The sequence below is a fragment of the Dasypus novemcinctus genome, chromosome 29 (genome assembly GCF_030445035.2).
Source record: "Dasypus novemcinctus isolate mDasNov1 chromosome 29, mDasNov1.1.hap2, whole genome shotgun sequence".
NCBI classification, from domain to species: Eukaryota; Metazoa; Chordata; class Mammalia; order Cingulata; family Dasypodidae; genus Dasypus; species Dasypus novemcinctus.
Window position 1 is genome coordinate 27,841,493 of NC_080701.1, and position 25,469 is coordinate 27,866,961.

Sequence of the window (25,469 nt, forward strand, 5' to 3'; positions counted from 1 at the left end):
TACGTAACAGGGAAAAGCCTTACACATATTCAAACAAAGTTACCTTCTGACAAACACACTGCCAGAAAACTCTATTTTTGTTTTTAAAGCACTGTCTGTTGTAAATAGAGAAAATTAGTCCAATTCAACCAAAGACTCCATGGAAACCAATTTAGGCAAGAAGCAACTTTCTATTCTTGAAATCCAAGAAACTGAGAAGTCAGTAAAGTATGAGCTGGGTAGATAGAGAGGTTTGAATTAATCAATTTCTTAGGTCAAATACAGAAATCTATTAGCTAATATCTGCTCAGGATCTAACAAATGCACAATGCAACCTTAACTACGAAGCAAAACAAGGGGTCAAAACCACAGATTATTCAAATCAAAGATGGTGAAGTTCAACTCAGTCATTTAATGGATAAAGAAAAAGAAAGTGAGGCTCAGACAGAGTAGGAAATGATCTGCTCAAGGTCATCCAACTAGTCAAACTAGTTCGAACTTCTGACTTTTTGATGCTAAAACAGAGCCCCAAACAACCACTACCATTATGCTTTACATTATGGTTTATATTTTAGATTGTACACTTTTATAAATTTTTGGTTACATTATGGTATCCCAGGGTCCACAGGATGGAGGAATAAAGCATGGATTAGAATGGACTTACTGGTATTCTGCTATAGAATTACTGTGACTCTAGCAGTGGAAGAAACTGTAGCACTGATATGGAGACTGTGGCCCACGGGAGTGGCTAAGGGCAGAGAGAGGGAAGAAGAGGTGTGATATGGGGGCATTTTCAGGACTTGGAGTTGTCCTGAATGACACTGCAGGGACAGATGCAGGACATTATATATCCTGCCTTAACCCACTGAATGGACTGGGGGAGAGTGTGAACTACAGGGTAAACTATAATCCATGCGGTGCAGCAGTGCTCCAAAATGTATTCACCAAATGCAATGAATGTGCCACAGCGATGAAAGAGGTTGTTGATGTGGGAGGAGTGGGGGGTTGGGCAGTGGGGTATATGGGAACCTCTTAAAATTTTTAATGTAATATTTTGTGTGATCTATGTATCTTTTAAAAAAAAAGACAATAAAGAAAGTTTGCTAAAAAAGCAAAAACACAACCATTATCTCTTCATCAGTGTTGCCAAGAAATGGACATCTGATGCAAGTCACAACCAGGTGTCCCCAAGGTAGGTCACCAGGAAGTTGTGCTTTTTCCACCCACCCTGAGGCGTTCTGTTTGGGGTGATAAATCAGGACACACATGAATGCTGATGGCTTTCCAAATACGTCCAGGGAAAGCAACTCACCAAGAAACCTTTGAAAAACTGCTTTGTGAAGATAACCGGAAGGACACTTCCCAGGCAGCACAAACAGAAGGAAACTTGTGGCTTTTTCCGCCTTCTCGGTGGATGAGACAGCATCACCTGCCGTCAGACGGGGGCGCTTTGAGGGGCTCTGCACTCACCGTGGAACCAGGGAGCGATGCTGTCGGAGGTCTTCTGGTAGCCTGCTCGCAGCGGCAGCTGTTCCTCTTTAAACCAGCGGATGATGTCCTCCTGGGCAGAGCCAGACGCTGTCCTCGTCACCCCCTGATGTCTGTGATTTATAAAACAGTTTTTCAATGAGAGTAACTAATTTGAAAATAACGCCCTCAAAAATCCTATTTTCTATGCACACACGTATCTATATACGCACACAGACTTGCAAACACACACATACACCTGCAGACTTCCTGGCCTAACGACCCGGGCTGAGCTCCTAGGAGGCTGGACCCCCAGGCACCCCCCACACAGCTCAAGGACAGAACACAGAACAGGACACGCATCTGTGAGTTATACTTCCAGTCCTGCAGGGCTAGTGATGGGGTGAGCCACCGCTGTGTGAACACATCGGTTTTAATTAATTTCTAATATTAATTAGAAGCTCCATTAACTCTCAATTAAATTTTGAGAAACAGGCATTAAAAAGTGAAGTCTGCCTTCAGGCCTATTTTTCCTGGAGAGCACGTACTAGGAAACAAAAGAGATCAAATGGAATAAAGAATTCCTCCCTCCTATTTTCATTATTCTATTTCTCTTCCTTCTCTGGTTCCGCTAACCTGCCTGGTTTGCTTTCTTCTCTCTCACTCTTTGAAGAGGTTTAGTTCTGCTGAAAGACAGTCTCAGAAATCAAACGTGCAAAAAAGAAGAGTGTTTGAAGATTGGTAAGAAAACCATATAGGCAGCAGAAGAGTTCTGAAATAGATTCAGTAGCAGAACAAGTCCTGGGATGTAAATCAATTTCCATCACAGAAAGTAACACTGCAATGTAATGAACATATTTCCAAGTCCCACTCCACAGCCCGTGAATTTTGAGCAATATTCGATTTAAAAACAACAAAAGAATTTGGATGGTCTACTGGAATTCCCCATAGTGTACATTAACGTATGGCTCTTTATTTTCTTTCTGATAACATTTACTACTAGGAGTTACATATGCTGTATCTGTTCATTGTCTCACACACGCATAATTTTTCAGAACAGTTTGGGGAAAATATTCTATTATTTTTGTACTTTCCTGGGAAGCAGAAACCGCACACCTGAGATTACATGATAAATTCTCCTGCTAGCTCCCAGATTAATTTTTTTCTTTAGGAAGTCCTTGGAAAGCAAGCAAAAGTCCAAAACAGTAGAGGAACTACTTTCTCTTTCCGAGGCTGGCTCCCACCTGACCTTGTTCATTATGTTTTCAAAGTTCCAATCCTAGAGCCATCAAGTCTGGCTGACTCACAAGAAGCACTTCGTGAAGGGCCTGAAGTTGGAAAACCAGGCCAAGTGAGCACAGCTTAAAAAAAGAATTGCCCTTTGTAAAAGCCACCTTCTTTGCTGTTGATCATACACTGTCCCCTAAAAACAGTGTGGGAAAGGGCCACACTGCAAGCTGTATTTCCATGCTACCCTGGGAAGGGCTGGGGAATCAGAGTGAGGCTGAGGCCAACTGCATACAGACCAGGTCCATGGCCAAAAAGGCTCACATCCTTTCTTTGACCGGTTTACAAAGCTGCATGGACCATCCATTTTCTAATTACCTTTCTTCCTTTCCATAAGGAAAAAAAATCACTCCCCAAAGTGTCACATTGTAGAATATGGTCCCAAATCCCAAAAGGGAGCCTTCCAATTGAGGAAGTAGAAATGATGATAGCAGAGAAAACGTTTCACCTTCACTGTCCCCTGGAGGCCATCACCCCCGTCACAAAAACACCTGGAAGGTGCCGACTGACTCCAAGCAAAGGGCGGTTTTTGTTTGTTTTCCATTTCTCCAGTCTCTCAACAGAGAAGTATTTATAGCTTTTTTTTTTCAGAATTCAAGGATTGAGACAGCTCCATTTCATGTGATCAATATTTAATTCTAATTTTTTTTCTTTCCAAAATAATCTCTATATCTTTTTATTTTAGAATATGAAAAAATAATGTAATACCAATAACCAGGAAGAAAATAACTTTATAATCAGTAACCATGAAGGACAGGCGTTTTCTGCTGGGTTATCACTGTACTTCGGGGATCTGCCGAAACAAATTGTTCTTCCTAATTCCCCTAATAGCCTAGGAGTCAAAAGTCCTATTATCACCAGATAAACAGTGCATTCAAAAAAAGGGCGCATTTCCATAGTCTCAAATGATTAACTTGGTTAGTATCGAGAATTACCATTAAACCTTTAATCCTCAGCAAGGAAAAGGCCGTTCCTTCTGATGGCATGAAAATCAGCAAGTCCTGGAGTTCCTACTATGCTGTTCTCTTACTACCAAGTGATCTCGAGTACTGGTGGAAACCACTGGTGTCCTCTCTTCCCCCGTCACCAGCTCACCTGCTCCCCGCGCGTGCAGGGGCACAGGACGTTATTAATAACCAGCGAACCAGCAGGTGAGGAGAGGCGCTCAAAGGGGACAGAGCATCCAAGCTCACTGTCACCTCCACGCTATTACTGGACATGCTACCTGTAACAACGGAGGGTATATCGAAGCTAAAGAGGGAATGAATTCCAGACTGGGACTGTCAGGGAGGCAGCGTTCAAGGTGGGGCTGAGTTCAATCGCACAGCAGCCTGCTGGTCCCCCATTCCCCACGGCCGGGCATGCCATGTGTCGTCCATCAGCCCATTTCAGCGCTTAGCCTAAAGCCATCTGTGCAGCTTCTCACCTAGGAGGTTTTCCAGGGTATCCCGCCGGGTTTAGGAAGTGAGGCTTGGGTGGAAGCGGGGGCCTTTTTGGTTTCTGGGCAACACCGGGGGGGCTCGGCAGTCCCTCGCCGCTTCTTCCTTTCTGGGCCCCCAGGGATAACCTCTTGTAATCTTCCCGAGCTTGTCTGGCCAGGGAGCGTCTCTTCTCATCGGCTTCTTTGGATTTTCGCACTAGAAAAACAAAACGGGGATGAGAGGCTTCATCAACCCACAGAAACGGTTAGGAGAATGGGCACCGCACGACAGTGAACAAAGCAGGCTCTCGGCTGAAGTCGTCATCTGCTTATTATAATGAACAAGCACTATCAAAAGCTATTATCCAGAGAGTTAAGATTCCAAACTGCCCAGCTTTTGTTGCAGAATTCCTGTTTCTATGGGAGTAAGGGGCTTTTCTGAGAGGGAGGGAGAAGCAGAAGGAAGGAAAGAGATGGAAGTGGATTCATGAGGCTGAGGATTCCAGTTGACAGGGGCATTTTAATCAGAGGTCACTATCACGTCCTTCGCACACTTGTGTTCGGGCTGCGACGTGCCCTGCGCCACTAAGCAAGGATCAGGCAGTTGAGAGGCTCATGGCTATGGACTGGGTGAAAGAGCAGCCAGGCTCACCTGAGATTAGACTCAGAGCCTGCCGTGAACTGAACCAAATGTGAATCAGCCTGCCAGATGAAAACTCACATGCTGAATGCTGCTTTATAAAATAGAGACATTTTCCTTTTGTTTTAGTTCTAGCAAGATAGTGTTAAGAGATTCCATTACAGTATATAAAAGAATAATGTAAAATAATTTTTATGGAATGGATTTACTGAGCACATTAGTGGTAAAATCCTGTTATTTTTCACTTCCAAGAGAGGCCCAAAATATTCCATTATACTAGGATTGCACTGCATAGAAGGGGAAGGCTACTGATAGGACCTTGCAAATATTTTCATTTCACGAAGTGTGCCATTTTAATGGTATGTGCTGCAATAGGATTGCAGACTAATTTAGAAGTCTCAACATCTTGCAAATACTACCACTCCTTTCCTGCTCAAACTGTGGCAAGACATGATCTAGCAGTTAAGGCTTCAGTGTTCTGAACCCTAATTCAATTTCAAACCTAATGTACTCTTGAGCATTCTCTGCTCTGCCTTCATTTGCATTGATTTCTTCTTCTACGAGGTTTATTTCTGGCAGCACTAATTCAAAAGTGAGTCAGGGATGGTTGGTGGGAATATAAAATGATGCCGCTGCTGTGGAAGACAGTTTGGCAGCTTCTCAAAAAGCTAAGGATAGAATTACCAAACAGCCCAGCAATCCCACTTCTAGGTGTATACCAAAAAAGAACCAAAAAGGAGGGACTCGATGAGATATTTGCACACACAAATTCACGACAGCATTATCCACAACTACCAAAAGATGGAAGCAACTCAGATGTCTACTAACTGATGAATGGACAAACAAAATGTGGTAGATCCATACAATGGAATATGATTCAGCTGTAAAAAGGAATGAAATTCTGATAGATGCAACATGAACCTTGAAGACATCATGTTAAGTGATATAAGCCAGACACAAAAAAGGACAAAGAGTATATGATATTACCAACAGGAAATAATCAGAGTAAGCAAATTCATGAGTCATAAGTTAGAATACAGGAGCTGGAGTGGGGTGGGGAATATGGAGTTAATGTTTAATGGGTACAGAGTGTCTGGGTTTGGGGTGATGTATGGTAACCAAGAGTGGTGAAGATACCATGACATTCTGAATACAGTTAATATCACTGAACTATATATTTAAATGTGGTTAACTGGGGAAATTTTAGGTTGTATCTGTGTTACAAAAATAAATTTTTTTTTTACTTTATATTTTGGATTGTTCAACCTGGGGAACAATGAACTATGGATTATAATTAGTAGTATAATTATAATAATATTGTTTCATCAATTGTAACAACAGTACCTCACTAATGGAAAGTGATAATAGGAAAACCTGTGTGTGAGAAGGGGCTATATGGAAATTTTGTCTTTTCCTCACGATTTTTCAGTAAACCTACAACTTCTCTAGTAAAAAAGAAATTTAAAACAAAAGGGTCAGGGGCTTAGGTCATAGGAGCAGTAAGGATGCTAATGTTTCTAACATCTTAATACTGTGTTTTTCTGATTGCAAAGTTACATGTGTTCACTATTGAAAATTTAGAAAATATGGAATAACAGAAAAGAAGAACTGTTTAACTAGTCTCTAATGCCACCTCTCCCCAAAAGTCAATGTGAAGATGTTAGTATATGATTTTTCCAGTCTTTTGCCTTCATATACTTCTTAAACCTTTTACAAGAGGGGTATTTTTCATACTATTTTTCCACGTTTTCTTTTCTCCACGCTAAGAAGATAACATACAGGGATGTTATCAATATTCAACATGAGTTGAATACCCCTGGAAAATTCTCCCCTCAGAATCAAGAAATGAAAAGGCCAAATCACACTGGATTAGAACTCTGGAGGATGACAGAGAAGGACCCCACAAATGCTAAAATCTAAGAAAAAGAAAAATGGTCTCCAAGACCAGGTAGGAGGTTTCTCTCCCAGACCCGCCCCCTCCTCAGCCCCCCTGCAGTTAGGGAGTCACACAGAAGCAGCACGGCCCAGGGGCTCCTGCCGTGGGCGCACACGACAGAGGCCCTCAGAGCAGCAAGTTGGAACCCCACCCGTGTCTGCGCACAGGGACCCAGGCCTGCAGAGACCCAGGGTGGGACATAAGCCACTGAGGCATGTCACATAAAAAAGGGCCCCAGAGACTAAAAACAAGAGAGACGGCAGCAGAGCTGTCAGCAAGAAGTGTGCACTCAACCAGGCACTGTTTGCTAGACCGTCTAAACTCAAGATGGGCCTTTCTGGATTGACTCCATTGGGTGCCTGGGGCAGAACACCCTAACAGGGAAGAAACCGAAGGCAGAACAGCCTCGCAGAAGAAAAGGAGGAGGTGGAGCTGCGGTAAGACAGGTTAGGTTCCAGACTGAAAAGTGTAAGGGAAAAGGGGCACTGATTGAGGGGGGAGATTTAAACTAATCATAGGATCTTGGGCAGGGGGGGAGGAAAGGATTCTGTACCAAAACAACAACAACAAAAAACAAAAAAACAAAAATTAAAAAGCACCAGATTTCCAGAGAAGGAACGAAGAAATGAAATTTGCACAAAAAGTACAATCTTAAAAATTATACTGCATACCCAGGGCAAGAATCAGATGAAGAAGAGGTGAGAAAATATGAACAGTTAAACACAGGCTACTCTAAAGGTCCAGAGTAAGTTGGACCAAGTGTAAAAGAAGACCCTTAACACAAAGCCAATCAGTAATAAAACCTTAGATAAGGGGGAGAAACAGACCTTCAGAGATAACTCATCAAGATAATCAGATAACCAGACATCAGTAAAAAAAGTACAAGCCATACTAAGAAACAGAAAGATAAGGCTCAGTCAAGAGAACATATCAAACTTCGAAGGAGAAGCATAATTTGGACCAACTAATCAAAGAAGTTCAAATATGTCTCCTAAATCAATTCAAGGCGATGAAGGAAAATATGGATATAAAGATAAAGGATATTAAGATGACAAAATGTGTGAGCATAAAGAAGAGTTGGTAGTATAAAAAGAAACATAACAAATTATGAGGATGAAAAGAGATTATTATCCCCAATAATGGAGTTTAAAAATACACTAGAGGCACACAACAGGAGATCTGAACAGGCATAAGAAAGAATAAGTGAACTACAAGACAGGACAATCAAAGTCACACAGAAGAACAGATAAAGAAAATAACAGAAAAAATTGAGCAGTGTCACAGGGATTTGAGTGACAGCTTAAAATGCAAAAATATACGTGTCATGGATGTCCTAAAAGGAGATGAGAAGTGAAATGGGGCAAAAAAGAATATTTGAGGAAATTATGGCCAAAAATTTCCCTACTCTTATGAAAGACATACGTATCCAAGAAGCATAACATACTACAAACAGAATAGATCCAAATAATCCTACATCTAGACACATGCTAATCAGAATGCCAAATGCCCAAGATAGAGAGAGAATTCTGAAAACAGTAAGAGAAAAGCAAGTGGTCGCACATGAGAGCTCCTCAATCAGACTACATGCCAATTTCTCATCAGAAACCATGGAGGTGAGGAGGGAAGAGTATGATATATTTAAGGTACTGAAAGAGGAAAACTGCCAAGCAAAAATTCTTTACCCATAAAAACTGTCCTTTAAAAATGAGGGGTAGTTTAAAATACCCACAGAAAAGCAAAAACTGGGAGAGTTAATCAACAAAAGGTCTTCCCTCCAAGAATTACTAAAGGAGGTTCTGCAGATTGAAAGGAAAAGACAGAAGAATGTGGCTTGGAGCAGGGTGGAAAAATGAAGATCTTCAGTAAGGACAACAAAAAGCATAAATACAAAACCCAATGGACTTACAAAACTCATGGATTTGATAGCCAGAATATAAACCACCAGAGAATAGACTGTGATTAGAGAATGGAAAGCTGGGGTTTAATCAGTACAGAACTGGTAAAAAAAAAAAAAAAAAACATTTGTAAATGTTTGGGAATGAATGGAAATGGCAAATGCACATGATAGGAACTGTAATTAGCACCACTAACATATGGGTATGACAGTGGTTTGATTTTTGTTGGTTTTATTTTTTATTTTTTGAGTAATGAAAATGCTTTAATATTGATTGAAGTGCCAAATGTACAACTTGGTAATTATACAAAATGCCACTAATTGTATACTTTATATAAATTATATGGTTTATGAACAAAAAAATAACAGAGTAAGCTGGGGGAAATACACTAGTTATAAGATATGGACTATAGATGGTAGTAATACTTTGATGATGCTCTTTCATAATTTATTACAAATGTTTCACAACAATGCAAGGAATCTGTGGGAGCTCTGTATGATATTATGCATGTCTGTTTTGTAAGTTCAAAACTTCTACTATACATTTATTGTTTACATATGAATGATTCACTTCAATAAATTGTTATTCAATGAAAAATGAAGAAAGAGCTAAATTCAAAGACTTAGCTGCATACCTGGGGGAAGCAGAAAAAGAATAGCAAACTAAACCCAAAGCAAGCAAAAGGAATGAAATTTTAAAAAGAGCAGAAATCAATGAAACTGAGAAAAAAGATCATTAACAAAATTTTAAAAATCAATTCTTTGAAAAGATCAATAATATTGACAAACCATTAGGCAGATTTACAGAAAAAGATGAAGCAAATAATTAAAATCAGAAACGAGAGGGGGAATATTACTACTGACCCCACAGAACTCAAAAAGATCATAAAACAAATTAGACAAACTAGATAAAATGCAAAAAGTTCCTAGAAACACACAAACAACATACACTGAATCTAGAAGAAAAAGATCTCAGTATACCAAATACAGGCAAAAAGACTGAATCCAAAAAAAAAAAAAAAAGACTGACTCCATCATCAAAAACCTCCCAACAAAGAAAAGAGTAGGAACATATGGCTTCACAGGTGAATTCTACCAATCATTCCAGGAAGAATACCAATCCTGCTCAAATCCTTCCAAAAAGACTGAACAAGAGAGAATACTATCCAACACATTCTATGAGGCCAACATCACCCTAATATCAAAGTCAGACAAAGATAATACAAGAAAAGAAAATTATACACAATTTTTCTTATAAATACAGGTGCAAAAATCCTCAACAAAATACTAGCAAATCTAATCCAAAGGCACATTAAATGAATTATATACCATGATCAAATGAACTTATGCTAGGTGTGCCACACATATGCTAGGTGTGCAAACACATATGCTAGGTGTTTAATATAAGAAATTTAACGTAATATATCACATTAACAAAACAAGGAGAAAAAAAACGCTTATCATCTCAATAGATGCAGAAAAGGCATTTGACAAAATCTAGCATCACTTCTTGATAAAAAACACTTAGAAACCTAGGAATAGAAGGTCACCTCCTCAACATGATAAAGGACATACATGAAAAACCCACAGCTAACATCATACTCAATGGAAAAAGACTGAGAGCTTCCCCTCTAAGATCTGAAACAAGACAAGAATGCCCACTGTTACCTTTATTATTCAAAAATGTACTAGAAGACCTAGCCAAAACAGTTAGGCAAGAAAATAAAAGGCATCGAAATTTTAAAGTAAGAAGTAAAAACTCATTTGCAGATGACATGATCCTATATATATCAAGTCCTGAAAAATCTACAACAAAGCAAGTAGAGCTAATAAACAAATTCAGCAAAGTGGTTGGGTACAAATCAGTAGTGTTTTTAAACACTGCAGATACAGATGAGAAATCTGAGGAGGAAATCAAGAAAAAATTCCATTTACAATAGCAACTAAAAGAATCAAATATCTTGGAACTAATTTAACCAACGATGCAAAGTATGTGCACACAGAAAACTATAAAACATTGCTAAAATAAATCAAAGGAAGACAAATAAATGGAGAACATTCCATGTTCATGGACTGGAAGACTCATCTTATCATTAAGATGTCAATTCTCCGCAAAGTGATTTATAGATTCAATGCAGTCCCCATCAAAATTCCAATAGCCTATTTTGCAGAAATGGAAAAACCAATTATCATATTTATTTGGAAGGGTTAAGGTTCCCCAAATAGCCAAAAACTACTTGAACAAAAAAAAAAAACAAACAAAAAACAAGGTGGAGGTCTCACATGTCTTGAATTTAAAGCTTATTACAAAGCCAAAGTGGTCAAAAGAGCATGAGAGTGGCACAAGTATATGTATATATAAACCAATGGAATCAAACAGAGTTCAGAAATAGACCCTCACATCTACGGTTGGTTGATTTTTGTCAAGGTTGCCAAGTCTACTCAACTGGGGAAGAAAAGCTTCTTCAAACAAATGGTGCTGAGAGAACATCCATATGCAAAAAAAATGAAGAAGGACCCCTGTCTCACACCATATCAAAAATAAACTTAAAATAGACCAAAGACCTAAATATAGAAAACATACGGAAGCAGCTTCAGGATCCTGTGTTAGGCGATGGTTTCTTAGACTTTACACCCAACTCACAAGCACAAGAAGGAAAAAGAGAAAAATGGACCCTCATTAAAATAAAAAACCTTTGTGCCTCAAAGGACTTTATCATGAAATTAAAATGACAACCGGCATAATGGGAGAAAATATTTGGAAATCATATGTCCAATAAGGGCCTAATATTCAGGCTATATAAAGAAATCCTACAACTCAACAATAAAAGAGACAACCCAATTAAAAGATTGGCAAAAGATGTATTCAAGGCTATTCAGATACTTCACCAAAGAGGATACACAAATGGCTAAAAAGCACAGGAAAAGATGTTCAATATCGCTAGGTATTAGGTAAATGCAAATCAAAACCACACTGAGATCCCATTTCACACTCATTAAAATGGCTACTATTAATAAAAACAGAAAATTATAAACGTCATAATGGGGAAAAAGGAACACTCATTCATTGCCAATGGAAAGGCAAAACGGTGTACCTATTGTGGAAGACAGTTAGGCTGTTCCTTAGAAAGCTATGTATAGGGAAGCGGACTTGGCCCAGTGGTTAGGGCATCCATCTACCACATGGGAGGTCCAGGGTTCAAATCTCCTTGACCCATGTGGAGCTGGCCCATGCACAGTACTGATGTGTGCAAGGAGTGCCCTGCCATGCAGGGGTGCCCCCCGCATAGCGGAGCCCCACACGCAAGGAGTGCACCCTGTAAGGAAAAGCCGCCCATTGCGAAAGAAAGTGCAGCCCACCCAGGAATGGCGCCGCACACACGGAGAGCTGACACAGCAGGATGACGTGACAAAAAGAAACACAGATTCCCGTGCTGACGACAACAACAGAAGTGGACAAAGAAGAACACAGAGCAAATAGACACAGAGAACAGACAACTGGGGGGAGGGGGCGGGGAAGGGGAGAGAAAAAAATAAATAAATCTTTAAAAAAAAAAAAGCTATGTATAGAATTACTCTTTCATGAATTATAACAAATGTACCACACAAATGCAAGGAGTTAATAATAGGGTAGTATATTGAGAAAAAATCCACCCTAGTGTAAACATTCTTTCATCAACTTTAACAAAGGTACCACACTAAGTGTTAAAAGTAAGTGTGTAGGATATATAGGAATTCTGCACTTTTTACATGATTTTCCCATAAACGTACAACTTCTTTAATTAAAAAATTTAAAAAGCAGTGTAATAAAAATAAGGTAGAGTAAGAAGATATCACACATATTCTCCCAGGTCATTAAACACTCTTCCAAAATACAATTTTTCAGAGCTATAAACCATTCCAGCATATAGTTATATCATACTTTTAATTTTACAAAGATGAACTGAGAGCCATTCTTCTACTCGACAAGTAGCTTGCAAGCATTTGATTCATAATTTAGTGTTACAACATCTCTCAACCACCCACCCGTAAGTGCTTCCCAGATTTTTATCGAGTGAACAAGTCAGTTTAGAGGGAAGAAGCTGCTGCAGCCTCTGTACTCACAAGATGCCTGCCACTCCGAGTCTTCTTTCCAGTTCTTATAAATCTCCTTGGTTTTCTCCTCACATGTTTGCTTTACTTCTTCATCTTGTTTCGTCTTCATGGATTCTTTCTGTTTAAAAAAACCAGGAACCAGTACTGGTGAGTCCAGGAGTCTCACAAGCCCAGGCCCTAGGGCACGCCTGATTTCTGTCTAACTCCTTCTGGCCCACTAGAGAGGTGACGTGGTGGTGTGCAAGAAGCATGGACTCTGGAGTCGGCAATACCAGAAGCTGGCTCTCACGCTACCTAGCTGGGACCCTGGCGTCGGCTACCAAAGCTCTCTCAGGAGATGTCCCCGGATGCAAAGTCTGAAAATGAAAAACCTTCACATGGTTGCAAGTGAGGAGTAAATACATTTTTAAAAAATGCCTAGCACGGTGTGTAACACAGAGTGAGAACTCAATGAATACTAATGTTCTTCTAGACATAGCACTTGCCTGTTTCAAATCTGACTCCCTAAACACTACTTCGTGGCCCCAGGGTGAACACTTCCTTACAGCGCTTCAGGACAGGTATCAGAGCAACTAGAGCAGCCTCAACTGTCTCAAAACACCCGTGAACACTACGTCCAAAACAGGCGCAAAGCTGAGGCCTGGAGGGCAGACGCCTGAGGGCCGGGCTGGCGCAGAGGCGGGAGCACAGCAGGCCGCAGCTGCCGGGCGCGCCGCGGGAGCGCCTCACGTGGGCATGGGGCACGAGATGCCGCCTCCTGAGGAAAGCCGGCGGAGGACCTTCCCCCCAGCTTCCCCTCGAGGGCCTCACGACTGGCCCAGAGAAGGAAGGCTCTGTTCCATTACCTTCCTTTTACAGAGGGAAGCAATGATTTGCTCCCTCATTCTCACCTTCTGATATTTTAAGAGAGAAGAAGCGACAGGACAGAATGGCCCAGGCTACTCTCCTGAAAGGGTGTGAAATCTGCGCAAGTCCGACGCATGTCGTATCTAGCCGTGTTTGAGGACCTCCGGATTCAGAGACAAGAAGCCTCAGGCCCGGTTTAAACAGAGGGGCCTGGAGCTCAGGCCTCTTCTCTCCTCCACTATACTTACTCTCTGGACGATCTCGTCCACGCTCGCGGCTTTAGGGAACACTTAGATACACCGCAGGCCTCGCAATGGCTACCAGCGCCCTGCCCTGCTCTCCCTTCTCCTTCACTTCCTTCCAGCCACGCTGACCTCTGATACTCGGCCACTTCCAGGGAGCCCCTGCCTGTGGGCCTTTGTCCTTGCATTCCCTCCACCTGGAACAGGCTTTTCCCCAGACATCCACGGGGCTCTTCCCCTGTTCGGTCAAGCCTCTGCTTCCATCGCCTTCCCTGACCACCTTCATAAACACCTGGCCCAGCCTCAGCCCGGCAGCCTCCGCTCCCTCACCTGCTTCTTCTCACCGCCCTCACGAGCGCCGGACTTCACACACATGCTGGTCATCTACCTCCCCCATCCAGAATATGAGCTTCTTGAGGGCAGGGATTTTACTTATTTTGTCCTCACATCTATTTCCAATTCCCATGATAGCGCCTAGCACACAGGAGACACTCCATTAATGCTGGTTAAATGAAGAGATGAACGCTTTGTCCTTCTCAACTGCTGTCATGTTAAAATGATATAACAGGGGCAGATGTGGCGCAAACATCTGAGCGCCTGTTTCCCACATGGGAGGTTGCAGGTTCGATCCCGTGTGCCTCCTAAAACCATAAAAGCAAACAAATGAAAAACCCAACTCAGGAGAGCCAATGTGGCTGATTGAGCCAATGTGGCCTGGGTTCAATCCCAGGCCCCGATACCTAAAAAGTAGAAAAGATATCATGTATTTTGCAGGATTACTGCAAAATGCTTTTAGCTCCTCGACCGCTGCTGCTGTAGAAGGAGGTACATATTATAGCAGCATTATACAGACGGGGGCTACAATTCCAAAAATTCATCATGGTTCTCTGAAGTCTCAAATAGTTGAGCAACCCCAGTTCATACCTGTGCCTCAGAGGCAGCGGGGAATTGCTCACGCTGTCCACGGAGGCGCAGGGTGCGGGGCCTGTCCCACCACAGCCCTGAGCGCAGGCCTCGACCGTCAGGACGTTCTCTGCACAGCCTGACACCCTACCCTGCTCGTGCAGACGTCCTGTGCATCAGATCCTACTAAACCGCCAAGTCCCATCCCACGTCTCATTATTCTGAGCCACATACAACAGAGTAACAACAAAGCCCACTGGAGGAGCGGGGTTTGGCCTGCAGGGGCGCCTCCCTGTCCAGGCGAGTGTGCCCGAGGGAGGCACTGGCACAGGTGGACATGGCTGGCACCAGGGGCCGCGTCTCGTCCAAGGGCCAGCTGCTAGAAACAAGGAACACGGCGGTCCCTTCATCTTAATTCCTCACGAACGCAATGCTCCTCTTACAGCCCCCCGAAATCACTGGGTGATTCACTCAAGCATCTGCGGCAGCCCAGGAGATCATCTCTATTTTAGACCTTCAGTGAGGACTTTAGCAGACAAGTCTTAGCATCTGCTCTTCCCCTGACACTCAATCCCTCCCCAGCTCCAGAAAAATGGGTCAAGGTGAAGAGCGGCGTTCCAGCTGCTAAGACAGATGTCACCTTCTGCTGCTTAATTTCATTTCTGCATGAGATGAATCTTCCCAGTGTATGGCGCATTAGTGAAAACATTTGCACTAAAGCCTGAAGACAGAATGCAAGCCTTTTACCTGGTGAAATCCATATGTCTTCATACGATTGATAGAATCGGCCAACATTTGTTGAATATTTCTTGAAGAACTGGAGGGTGACTAAAATGAAATCAAACACATTTATTAGAGCTTCCACGCATTTTTCCTCACTTTCCCTAATGCCGCCCCCACTGCACATACTTCTCACAGCTGCCGTCACCAAACCTTCCCGCAGACTCCTGAGTGCCTCAGCAGGTTTTTGTAGCCTCGGCATCCCCTTCCATCGATAGGGCTTAGAAATGAATTCTTTTCCAAGAGCCAGGAGATGGCTGTGTCATGACAACTGGGCTTATGTGCCCTGCCGCCACTCGGGATCATTTCTAGGCATCACCACTGCGCCCCAGTTTAAATTCTGTTAATTGCCCTCTGTTAATCTTTACCTACCCCACCCTGTTTTAGCTCAGACCAGAGCCATGCCTGAGCCTCTGACAAGGAACTCCGCACAACGTCTTGCTCCCCGTTTAGGAGCCCTTTGGTGCCTGGCAGCTCTGCCCCCTCTCCCTGCTCGGGCGACACTTTCCTCCTTCCCATCTGGACCCCACCCCCTCCCCAGTCCCCAGCCCAGTGTCCACATTCCCACTGCCCCAGATGGACTTCCCAGAAGCTAATCCTGCCCATGAGGTTTCCAGGTCCGCCGCCAGGATTCTCTGAAGTCAATCCTGCCTGCCACAAGCCAACCCTGTGGCACTGTCTGAGCTGGCACATCACACCAGGTGCCACGTAAGACCAGGCTACGCAGGCTGTCACCCTGCCCCAGACCTGGCTGCCATGCCTGATCCAAGTCCCTCTTCTCCCCCCACCAGCCCCCAACAGCCAAACGACTCTCACTACTGTGACCTACATGCCTGGACCCCGAGGATATACTCTTGATCAGAAACTGCCAGCAGATTTTCAGCCAAAGGCTGGTACCAATATTCACTCGGGTGCCCAGAGGGTACTCAGGGTCACTGGTGTGTCAACTAATAAACCAGCGTGCCAGATACCACAGCCCTGTCCATCTTTCACAGGATCAGGGCATCTGCTACTTATTCCTAGAAGCAGCTCGGTGTGCGTCTAGGAATAAGTCATCTCTAATGTAACGCCGGCCATCGCCAGCATCTGCCACTTCCGTTCCAGCCCTTCATGTCTCCCCCACGTGCTCCTCCAGTGCTGCTTCCCCTTTCTCTGGGCTGGAAGAGTGACAGCAGTCATGCTTCTACTGGCGAGAGCAAGGCCACCAAAGCCTGAGTTCCTGAGCCACTCTGGATCTGAGCTCACCTGAACCAGAACACCCATTCTAGACTGTTTCAAAAGAGAGATACATTAACTTCAATTGTGTGTGGCCATCGCATTTTAGGTCTACTTGTTACACAAGTTTAGTCTACCTTGACTAATGACGCTGGCCACAACTGCTGGTGGCAAGTATCCAGGTCTGCTGAGATATTTTACTAATCACAGAGAATGCAATTAATGCAAATTCCACTAATGGTTACCAGTCACGGAATGCCTATTATGACCAGGCACTGTGTTAGTGACTCACTATATGTTATTTTTACTCCTTTCAACATCTCTGATGGATGGGCAACATAATACCCATTTTTCAGGTGGAGAAATTGAGGCAGAGTTGTCGCATGGCTTGCTCAGGGTCCCACAGCTGGTGTGTGCACAGTTTATGCCTTTTCCACTCTGTCGTCAGTGTCATGCTAGGGAAAATTCACTGTAGGTCCAAAGATTTCATATGCTTATTACTTGGCAAAGTAATGACTCTTACAAAGGTTTCACAATTTGCCAGTTGCTGTGTTCTGTCTCATATTTCCAGTTTTAATATTAAAACATACTTGGTTGTTCTTCCTTAAAATAGCCTAGTACAATAACCAGTTTTTCTATTTATGGACAGGAATAGTTAGAACTCTTTCAAAAGGTTCTGAGTAAGTCTGTCAGTTCCAAAGTCCACAATAACTCTGAAGATCTTGGGCTTTCAGGCTATTTTCCCTGAATGCATTTCAACCATACAGGGGAATATGAGCTCTAAAACCAGGCTCATTCTTCTTTTCCTCACTAATAGAAGGTCTTTGGGACATCACTTTGCAAAAAGGGCAAGTTTCTTCAATGTTAAAAATTAGGCAGCAGGTAATTACCCTTGACTGATCATCTCGGGTAGTGTAGATAAGGTTCCCACTATTTTATCTTCACTCCCAACCTCGACTACCATTTGTTTCAGGAGGATCTGGACCTACGAAAAGGGCAGAGCTTTAGACCAAGGTTGTATCAGCAGCACCCCCACCGTTCTCAGCCTTTAAGCTCTTGGACAAACTCTTAGCTGTTTCCTGAATTAGCATTAGGCTAATAGGTATCTGACACTGATCGTCAAACCCCTATTCTCCAAAACGCTGTCCATTTTGTCAAGCATGTTTTTCCTGTCTCTGGCCAATTACTGACCTGGGAATGGTCGTATTTCAAATATACTGTACAAATTATTCTATTTCTCTTACAATTATTCCCACTCTCAAACTATTCATCCCATAAATGCAACACTTTTTTTTTGCCACTCACATTCTCACATTTTTTCAGATTATCTTAAGTTTTCCTCCATCACTATATGCCTCTTCTTAGAAGCACTTTGAGCATGCTCTCTGACTTTGCACTCATCAGATATGAATTGATTGGGTTATTAATATTTTTAGAATAACTCAAACCTAAGCAAAGACACACATCCCAGACAATGCAAATGAGGTGATGTTGGGGACACAAACAATCATTGTGACTGCTGAGACCACCCACTCTGGAAATCAGAGGCCACATACATTCTTTGGGCTTATATTTTTTTAGTACACCAAAGCTCACAAGCTGAAAGTTCTTGAATAGAAAAGTTTTAATAAAGGGAAGCGGATTTGACTCAATGGATAGAGCATCTGCCTACCACATGGGAGGTCCAGGGTTCAAACCCAGGGCCTCCTGACCCATGTGGAGCTGGCCCACGCACAGTGCTGATGCACACAAGGAGTGCTGTTCCATGCAGGGGTGTCCCCCACATAGGGGAGCCCCATTGGCAAGGAGTGCACCCCATAAGGAGAGCCACCCAGTGTGAAAAAAGTGCAGCCTGCCCAGGAGTGGTGCCACACACATGGAGAGCTGATGCAGCAAGATGATGCAACAAAAAAAAGACACAGGGGAAGTGGTTGTGACTCAACTGATAGAGCATCTGCCTACCATATGGATGGTCCAGGGTTTGATACCCAGGGCCTCCTGACTCATGCTGCCCACGTGCAGTGCTGCCCTGTGCAAGGAGTGCCATGCCACACAGGAGTGTCCCCCATGTAGGGGGACCCCACGCGCAAGGAGAGCTGCCCCATGTAAAAAAAAAGGGCAGCCTGCTCAGGAGTGGCGCCGCACACACGGAGAGCTGATGCAGCAAGCTGATGCAACAAAAAAAACAATGCGGTTTTCCAGTGCCGCATGACAAGAATGCAAGCAGACACAGAAGAACACACAGTGAATGGACACAGAGAGCAGACAACAGGGGGGAAGGGGGGAGAAATAAATAAATCTTAAAAAAAAAAAAAAGACACAGATTCCCAATGCCACTGACAAGAATACAAGTGGACACCAAAGAACACACAGTGAATGGACACAGAGAGCAGACAACTGGGGTGGATGGGGGTGGGCAGGGAAGGCGAGAGAAATAAAAAATAAGGGAAACGGACTTTGGCCCAGTGGTTAGGGCGTCCGTCTACCACATGGGAGGCCCGCGGTTCAAGCCCCGGGCCTCCTTGACCCGTGTGGAGCTGGCTCATGCGCAGTGCTGATGCGTGCAAGGAGTGCAGTGCCACACAGGGGTGTCCCCCGCGTAGGGGAGCCCCACGCGCAAGGAGTGCACCCATAAGGAGAGCCGCCCAGCGCGAAGGAGGGAGCAGCCTGCCGAGGAATGGCGCCGCCCACACTTCCCGTGCCGCTGACGAGAACAGAAGCGGACAAAGAAACAAGACGCAGCAAAAAGACACAGAAAACAGACAACCGGGGGATGGGAGGGGAATTAAATAAATAAAAATAAAAAAAAAAATCTTTAAAAAAAAAAAAATAAAATAAAATAAAATAAAATAAAAAATATATAGATCTTTAAAAAAAAATAAAAAAAAATAAAAATAAAAAATAAATCTTTAAGAAAAAAAAAAAGTTTTAATAGAAACAATTGATTAGTTTAACCACCACCCGAGAGATGAATACTTCCGTTCAAGAATATTGTCTAAAATATATTGTAAATCCTAAAGCTATTCGCACATACTAAGAACCTGCTCCAAATTTATTAAAAAATTCTCCTTTTCGAGGTGAACCAAGATTTGCCATCATTCTAAAGCATTAAAATAATATGAAAACCTTAAGACAAGCATAAAGGAGGCCCATGTAGATACACTTAAATTTTCTACAAATCCATGAAATACACCAGGTACGACCTAACAGACTAAAGATAGTTTGATCCAAAAGGGATTTTATTAAAAAGTGGCAGATTAATGGACTCAAAAGTGATAATGTATGACGTCAATACCAGAAGGAGACAACTTGAGAAAAAAAGTTTGCCACTTTGAGCATTCCCAAGAATGCAGATAAAGAGGCTTCTTGAAAGGGTAATATATCCTTGCTGAAGTTTACCGAGTGATCTGTATCCCAGGGAATGCACTCTATTTATTATTCCCACGTGATAAAAAGAAAAAAAGAAAGGAATGCTACCCACCTACTTGTATGATTTTTCACCTACAAATCACTTTCAAGTACAATACATCACTTGACTTTCCTATTAACCTGGCAGTATTAGTCAGCCAAAGGGGTGCTGATGCAAAGCACAGAATTCTGTTGGCTTTTATAAAGGGTATTCATTTGGGGTAGAAGTTTACAGTTACCAGGCCCTAAAGAGTCCAACTCAAGGTACCAAAAGAGGTACGTTCTCATCCAAAGTCTGTTGCCATGTGTTGATCCAAAATGGCGGGCGATGTCTGTGAGGTTCAGCCTTCCTCCTTCCTCTTAAAGTCCTGTGGTCCCAGCTTCTTCCTGTCTCAGCTGTAGGCTCGTCTGTCTCCCGGGGACTCGTTTCTATCAGGGCTCAGCTGCTCTGGTCTCTCCACAAGGTCAGCTGTAGGCCATCAGGCTCATCTCTCTTCCTGGGCGGTGTCTATGGAGCACTCTCTCTTCCTGCCTACCTGCTTCTCTGTGTCTACTTCCATGGGAGTGTCTGTTTTATCCCCGCCAAGGGGTGGATACTCTAGTCGCCCTAATGACATGGTCAAATAATAGCCCTAAGCTTCATTTAATAAGGTGAAAGTGAAACCTCTGAATCTAATACAATCTAATACGCCCAGAGGAACAGCAAGTTTACAAACACAATCGAGTATCTATTTTGGGGATTAATAAGCATTATCAAATGGCCACACTGGTGGAGGTGCCAAAGTAGATATTGCCCCCTGACGTGAAAGAGGTCAGGTGACCTGCTAATAGGTCAGAGAACAGGGACAAAGAATCGTTCCTCTGACATCCCACCTTGCTCCATTTAGCTTGGGGACCTCACCCCAACAAAGCTGTAAGCACTGTTAGGTTTTCATGGAAGATTTGCTGTAGCGGGGCTAGCTCTGATGATGATCCCTCATACCCATTGCTACCAGCTACACTGAGGTTTTAACAACATTTCTACTTTCTGTACAACAAAAGAAACTTTGTAAATAAAATCTTAACATTAAAAAAAAACCAAACAACTCATGCCACCACCACCACTAAAGCTTGCTCCTTCCACGCAGCCTCCCAGACAGAACATACATAAACTCTCATGCACGTAAGCCACTGCAGTCATTGCTTGAAAGCAATGCATTCTGGCTTCTAACATAAATTAATATTCACTATGTTGGAAAGTAGGGCTCTGTAAAACCAACAAATGCCAAGGGGGTCTTTTAATTCTACACAAACAAGAAAGCTCTAACAAACAGCACATTTTTAGCATGAATTAGGCTAAAATCAAGGGTTTACTTTTTTTTTTAAGATTTATTATTTATTTATTTCTCTCGTCTTCCCCGCCCCATTGTCTGTTCTCTGTGTCCATTCGCTGTGTGTTCTTCTGTGTCCACTTGTGTCTGCGGCACCCAGAATCTGGGTCTCGTTTTGTTGCATCATCTTCCTGTGTCAGCTCTCTGTGTGTGCGGTGCCATCCCTGGGCAGGCTGCACTTTTTTTGCATTGGGTGGCTCTCTTTACAGGGCGCACTCCTTGCACGTGGTGCTCCCCTACGCGGGGGACACTCCTGTGTGGCAGGGTACTCCTTGCGTGCGTCAGCACTGCGCATGGGCCAGCTCCACACGGGTCAGGAGGCCCGGGGTTTGAACCTTGGACCTCCCACGTGGTAGGCAGACGCCCTAACTACTGGGCCAAATCCGCTTCCCAAGGGTTTACTTTTGAAAACCCTACCATTTACTCATGTTCTTATATCTCTTAAACCCATGGCATTTCTTAACAGAACTGATAATTTCCATGAGCTCAAAGACCACATCAGTTTGATGCTTTGCCATGTGGATCCCCAGCAAATGCAACAATGACTAGCACTTAGTAGCACCTCAATAAAAATTTAGTAAATGAAAGCACTATAAATTCAGGAACACTTCCTCAGTCATTAAAAGATATTCAGTGTGGTTTTAATAATAATCAAGAGACTGAATTCTAATTCTCTGAAAATCAATGGTCTATAACATACATTTTGCTAACTCAGTCACTGAAATAACCAGGTCATCCTACCCCCACCATTTAAATTAAAAAGGGAATGTCCTAATAATGACTATAACATTAAGATTTTGAGCATACTAGGAATGGAATGGGGCACTGATAAAGTTACAAAAAAGAGTAATATGCAAAGACTGAAGGTATTTTTCTAAGGCCAACTAGACTAACAAGATGGAAGAGTGGTATAATAAATTTTGCTGCTGAAAATACGGTATATTCTCCCTGAAGAATGATTTTACTCAAACATGAATTAGGACAATGAAGACCCTAAGCAATGAGGAATTTTCTCATTTCTCTGAAGTTGTTCCTAGGAAAATCTATGCACAGAGACTACTGGCTACACTAACTTAAAAATACAATAGATTCTTCTATGATGCTTGATCTTATGGTGCAGATCTACTTCAGTGTCTGAATTTATTCTGACCATATTAGAGCATCAAACGGTCAAAATGGATGAACATCTGACCACCTCCACCACACCTTCTCCAGCCATCCCACAAAGCACTGAGCGAATGGCAGAAGAGGCCAGTGACTCCCTTGGAGAATGCAATTATGCAGAGCTGTAAGGGTTGCTGGGCAGAGAATTTCATATACAAAAGTTTCAAGTTTCATGGTTGCTCTTACATTCTCGCCCAGGGAGATGCCTGATGTCAGATTCATGGAAAAGAAAAAGAAAAAAAGGGGAAAGAAATAAGCAATTATTAAGCATAAAGTATAAACATAAAGTAATAAAGGATTATTAAGAGAATATTCAAAGAGTCAAAAACCTAACTGATTTGGGAAGTCTTGATAAAACTGAAAATAGGAACTTAACTATAAATAATAGTATAAAAGAGAAAAACAGAAAATATCCTCTCATAGATAATACTTAACAAAATACTTTCATGTATATTATCTTACTTGATTCTCACAGCAACACAGTGATACTGAGCTGTTGTGAGCTGAATTCCTGAGCTGTCTGCCCTTCCTATAGCATCTAGACCTCTCTAGAGCCCTCAGGAGACCTGCTGTTTGAGGCCCTGTTTACTGTGGCAGTCAATGAGATCCTGCTGAGGAAAATCAGAGCTTTTTAAGTCTGTTAGCGGCAAGGTATACCCTTTTTTTTTTTTTTAATGCTTTGAATCCCAGATGTTGGTGTTGTAACTTTTTTAATCTCCTGTTTTGCAGTGTGGTCCAATCTGAAGGCCATTTCTGCAAAAAAAAATAATGAATGATTCTCTGGAGATAAAATCTAGAAGTGAGCAAATACAGTTTTAGTCAAGGTCCCCTTGTAGGGCAAGGACAGTCTACTGGTTAATGAGTTCCCAGCCTACAGATTACACAGCAGCAGAGGAACACAATGGAGCTTATCTCTGAATGTGCATACTTTGACCTTCTCCCAGCCATACTCAGGAGCTGCTCTGCTCCCTCCCAAATTCTCTTGCAGGGAGAAGAGTTACACACACACACACACACACACACACAGCAGCTCAGTGGGCATCCGTGTGGCTCTCCATCAGCCCTAGGGTCCTCCTAGCTCTTCCCCCACTCCCCCAGGTAGGGTGATTCTGCTAACACAGCACACACCTGTCACTTTCTCTGGGTCCTGGTCACTCTCCATCAGACTTGCCTTTGTGTGGGAGTGGCATCTGCTTCCCTACCTGCTCAGCTCTGAACCTGGCTGGATGACATTTCCCATCGCCTCCCATGCAGTGGCAGGCACCCGGGAACCCTGCGTGTTCACCATGACCTGCCAGGAGCCACAGCACGCTCACTCAGTATTAAGCAGAGTATCGTTTTCCGAATTCCCCAAGCTGGATCACCACTGCTCAATATAAGGACAGGGCAGGTGTTTTTAGAGCGTGACAGGCTTTGCTCTAATCGAGGGGTTAGTTCAGCCTCCTTCTCAGCTTCAGACGCCTCTTCATCTGAAAAAATGAGAAGGGCCGAGGCTAATTCTGGCTGGCATTTCAGGAGCACACCGTCCCATTCTGTTGACAGTGGGGTCCCTTGTGACAAGGGTGACGCCGACCCCCTTTTAGGGATGGACAGCGTGACTGTGGGCAGAGAGGAGCCAGGCAGCGCCAGGACGGTTCCAGCATCCCCAGGCACAGGGGCTGCACCCTGGGCTGCCCCCCACTGCCAAGTGCACTCGCCTCCGCTCCAATCACCCTACGGAGCTGTGCTCCTAATAGAGCCTCACCCTTTAGAGAGCCCACGCCACACTAAAACCAAATGTTGGTTGCTGCGCAATAGCACCTTGAAAGGAATAAGTCTAAAAGCAAACAAAAAAACCACACCAAAACCCCCCAACAATTCAGCATATTCAGACCAAGACTGGGCTCGTGGTAAGAACAGCTTCTTACAATGGAAGCATTCAGAGAACAATTCCTGAAGCTCCCATCAGAAGACACTAGGCAAGATTCTTACAATTATAAATTTTCTGAGCTTCCCTTATAAAGGAATTTAATCCCCATCTTACAGAGGGAGTTGATCTTTACAGGATACTGGCCAGGTCACGGAGCTGCCTCTAAGGAATGAAGCTGCAGAAGGACAGTTTCCAGGTACCTGGTACAACGCAGTCTTACTTTTGGCTATTTTGTAAAATCAAAAAAAAAATTTAAAATCAACTATAAACACATTTTTTTCATGCTTTCATTTTATTAAATTTATTGAAATATATCACTCATACATAAACATACATAAACAATAAGTGTATAATAGTTGTAAACTTACAAACCAAACATGTATAACATCAAACAAACATATATAACACCTGACCCTACTTATCCTGAGTATGCAGAATTGAGGTCCTATGAGACAGGATCTCAAATCTTCTAAATCCTGGAGCAAGGATCAGACAAGTCTTCCAACTCCCCCAGATTCGCTTCTAGTGGCTCTAAGGTGAAGCAGAAATTCTCCACACTTAGAACTGGAGTAAATTTTCCACTGTTCTGGACGGGAGCAACCCTTTGTTAATGAAGACATAAATCGGGTACCTCCTTACTGCCTTAGACGTACACCGGCAACATAATCCAAATATTTCAGACAGAGCTGTTCAATATTCTGGTTAATTCTGCAAATATTTTTCTAGGGAAGGAAGAGTACGGCTCTCTCATGTGAGATGAGTTATTTCCCAGGTAGGCCAAGAAGTTGAATTTTGAGTCTAGGGGGTAGAGAAGCTCAGGAATAGAACTGCCACTTGACTGTTTATTTTAAAAGAATAATACTGTATTTGTGCTTTATTTACGTAAATGATATTGAGCCAACCTCAACCATATA

General features: G+C 42.9%; 1 protein-coding gene across 3 annotated transcripts in view; it reads right to left on the bottom strand.

Annotated features, from left to right (window-relative positions):
- The window catches only part of SH2D4A (SH2 domain containing 4A), a 110,458-nt gene that overhangs the window by 54,151 nt on the left and 30,838 nt on the right, over positions 1 to 25,469 (bottom strand). For all 3 annotated transcript variants that reach the window (XM_071212693.1, XM_004478307.4, XM_004478308.5), the window contains exons 5-8: positions 15,457 to 15,537; positions 12,728 to 12,836; positions 4,160 to 4,370; positions 1,450 to 1,580 (exon numbers count right to left, since the gene is read on the bottom strand). In XM_071212693.1, coding sequence (XP_071068794.1) covers positions 1,450 to 1,580; positions 4,160 to 4,370; positions 12,728 to 12,836; positions 15,457 to 15,537 — 532 coding nt within the window. The remainder of the gene's footprint in view (positions 1 to 1,449; positions 1,581 to 4,159; positions 4,371 to 12,727; positions 12,837 to 15,456; positions 15,538 to 25,469) is intronic.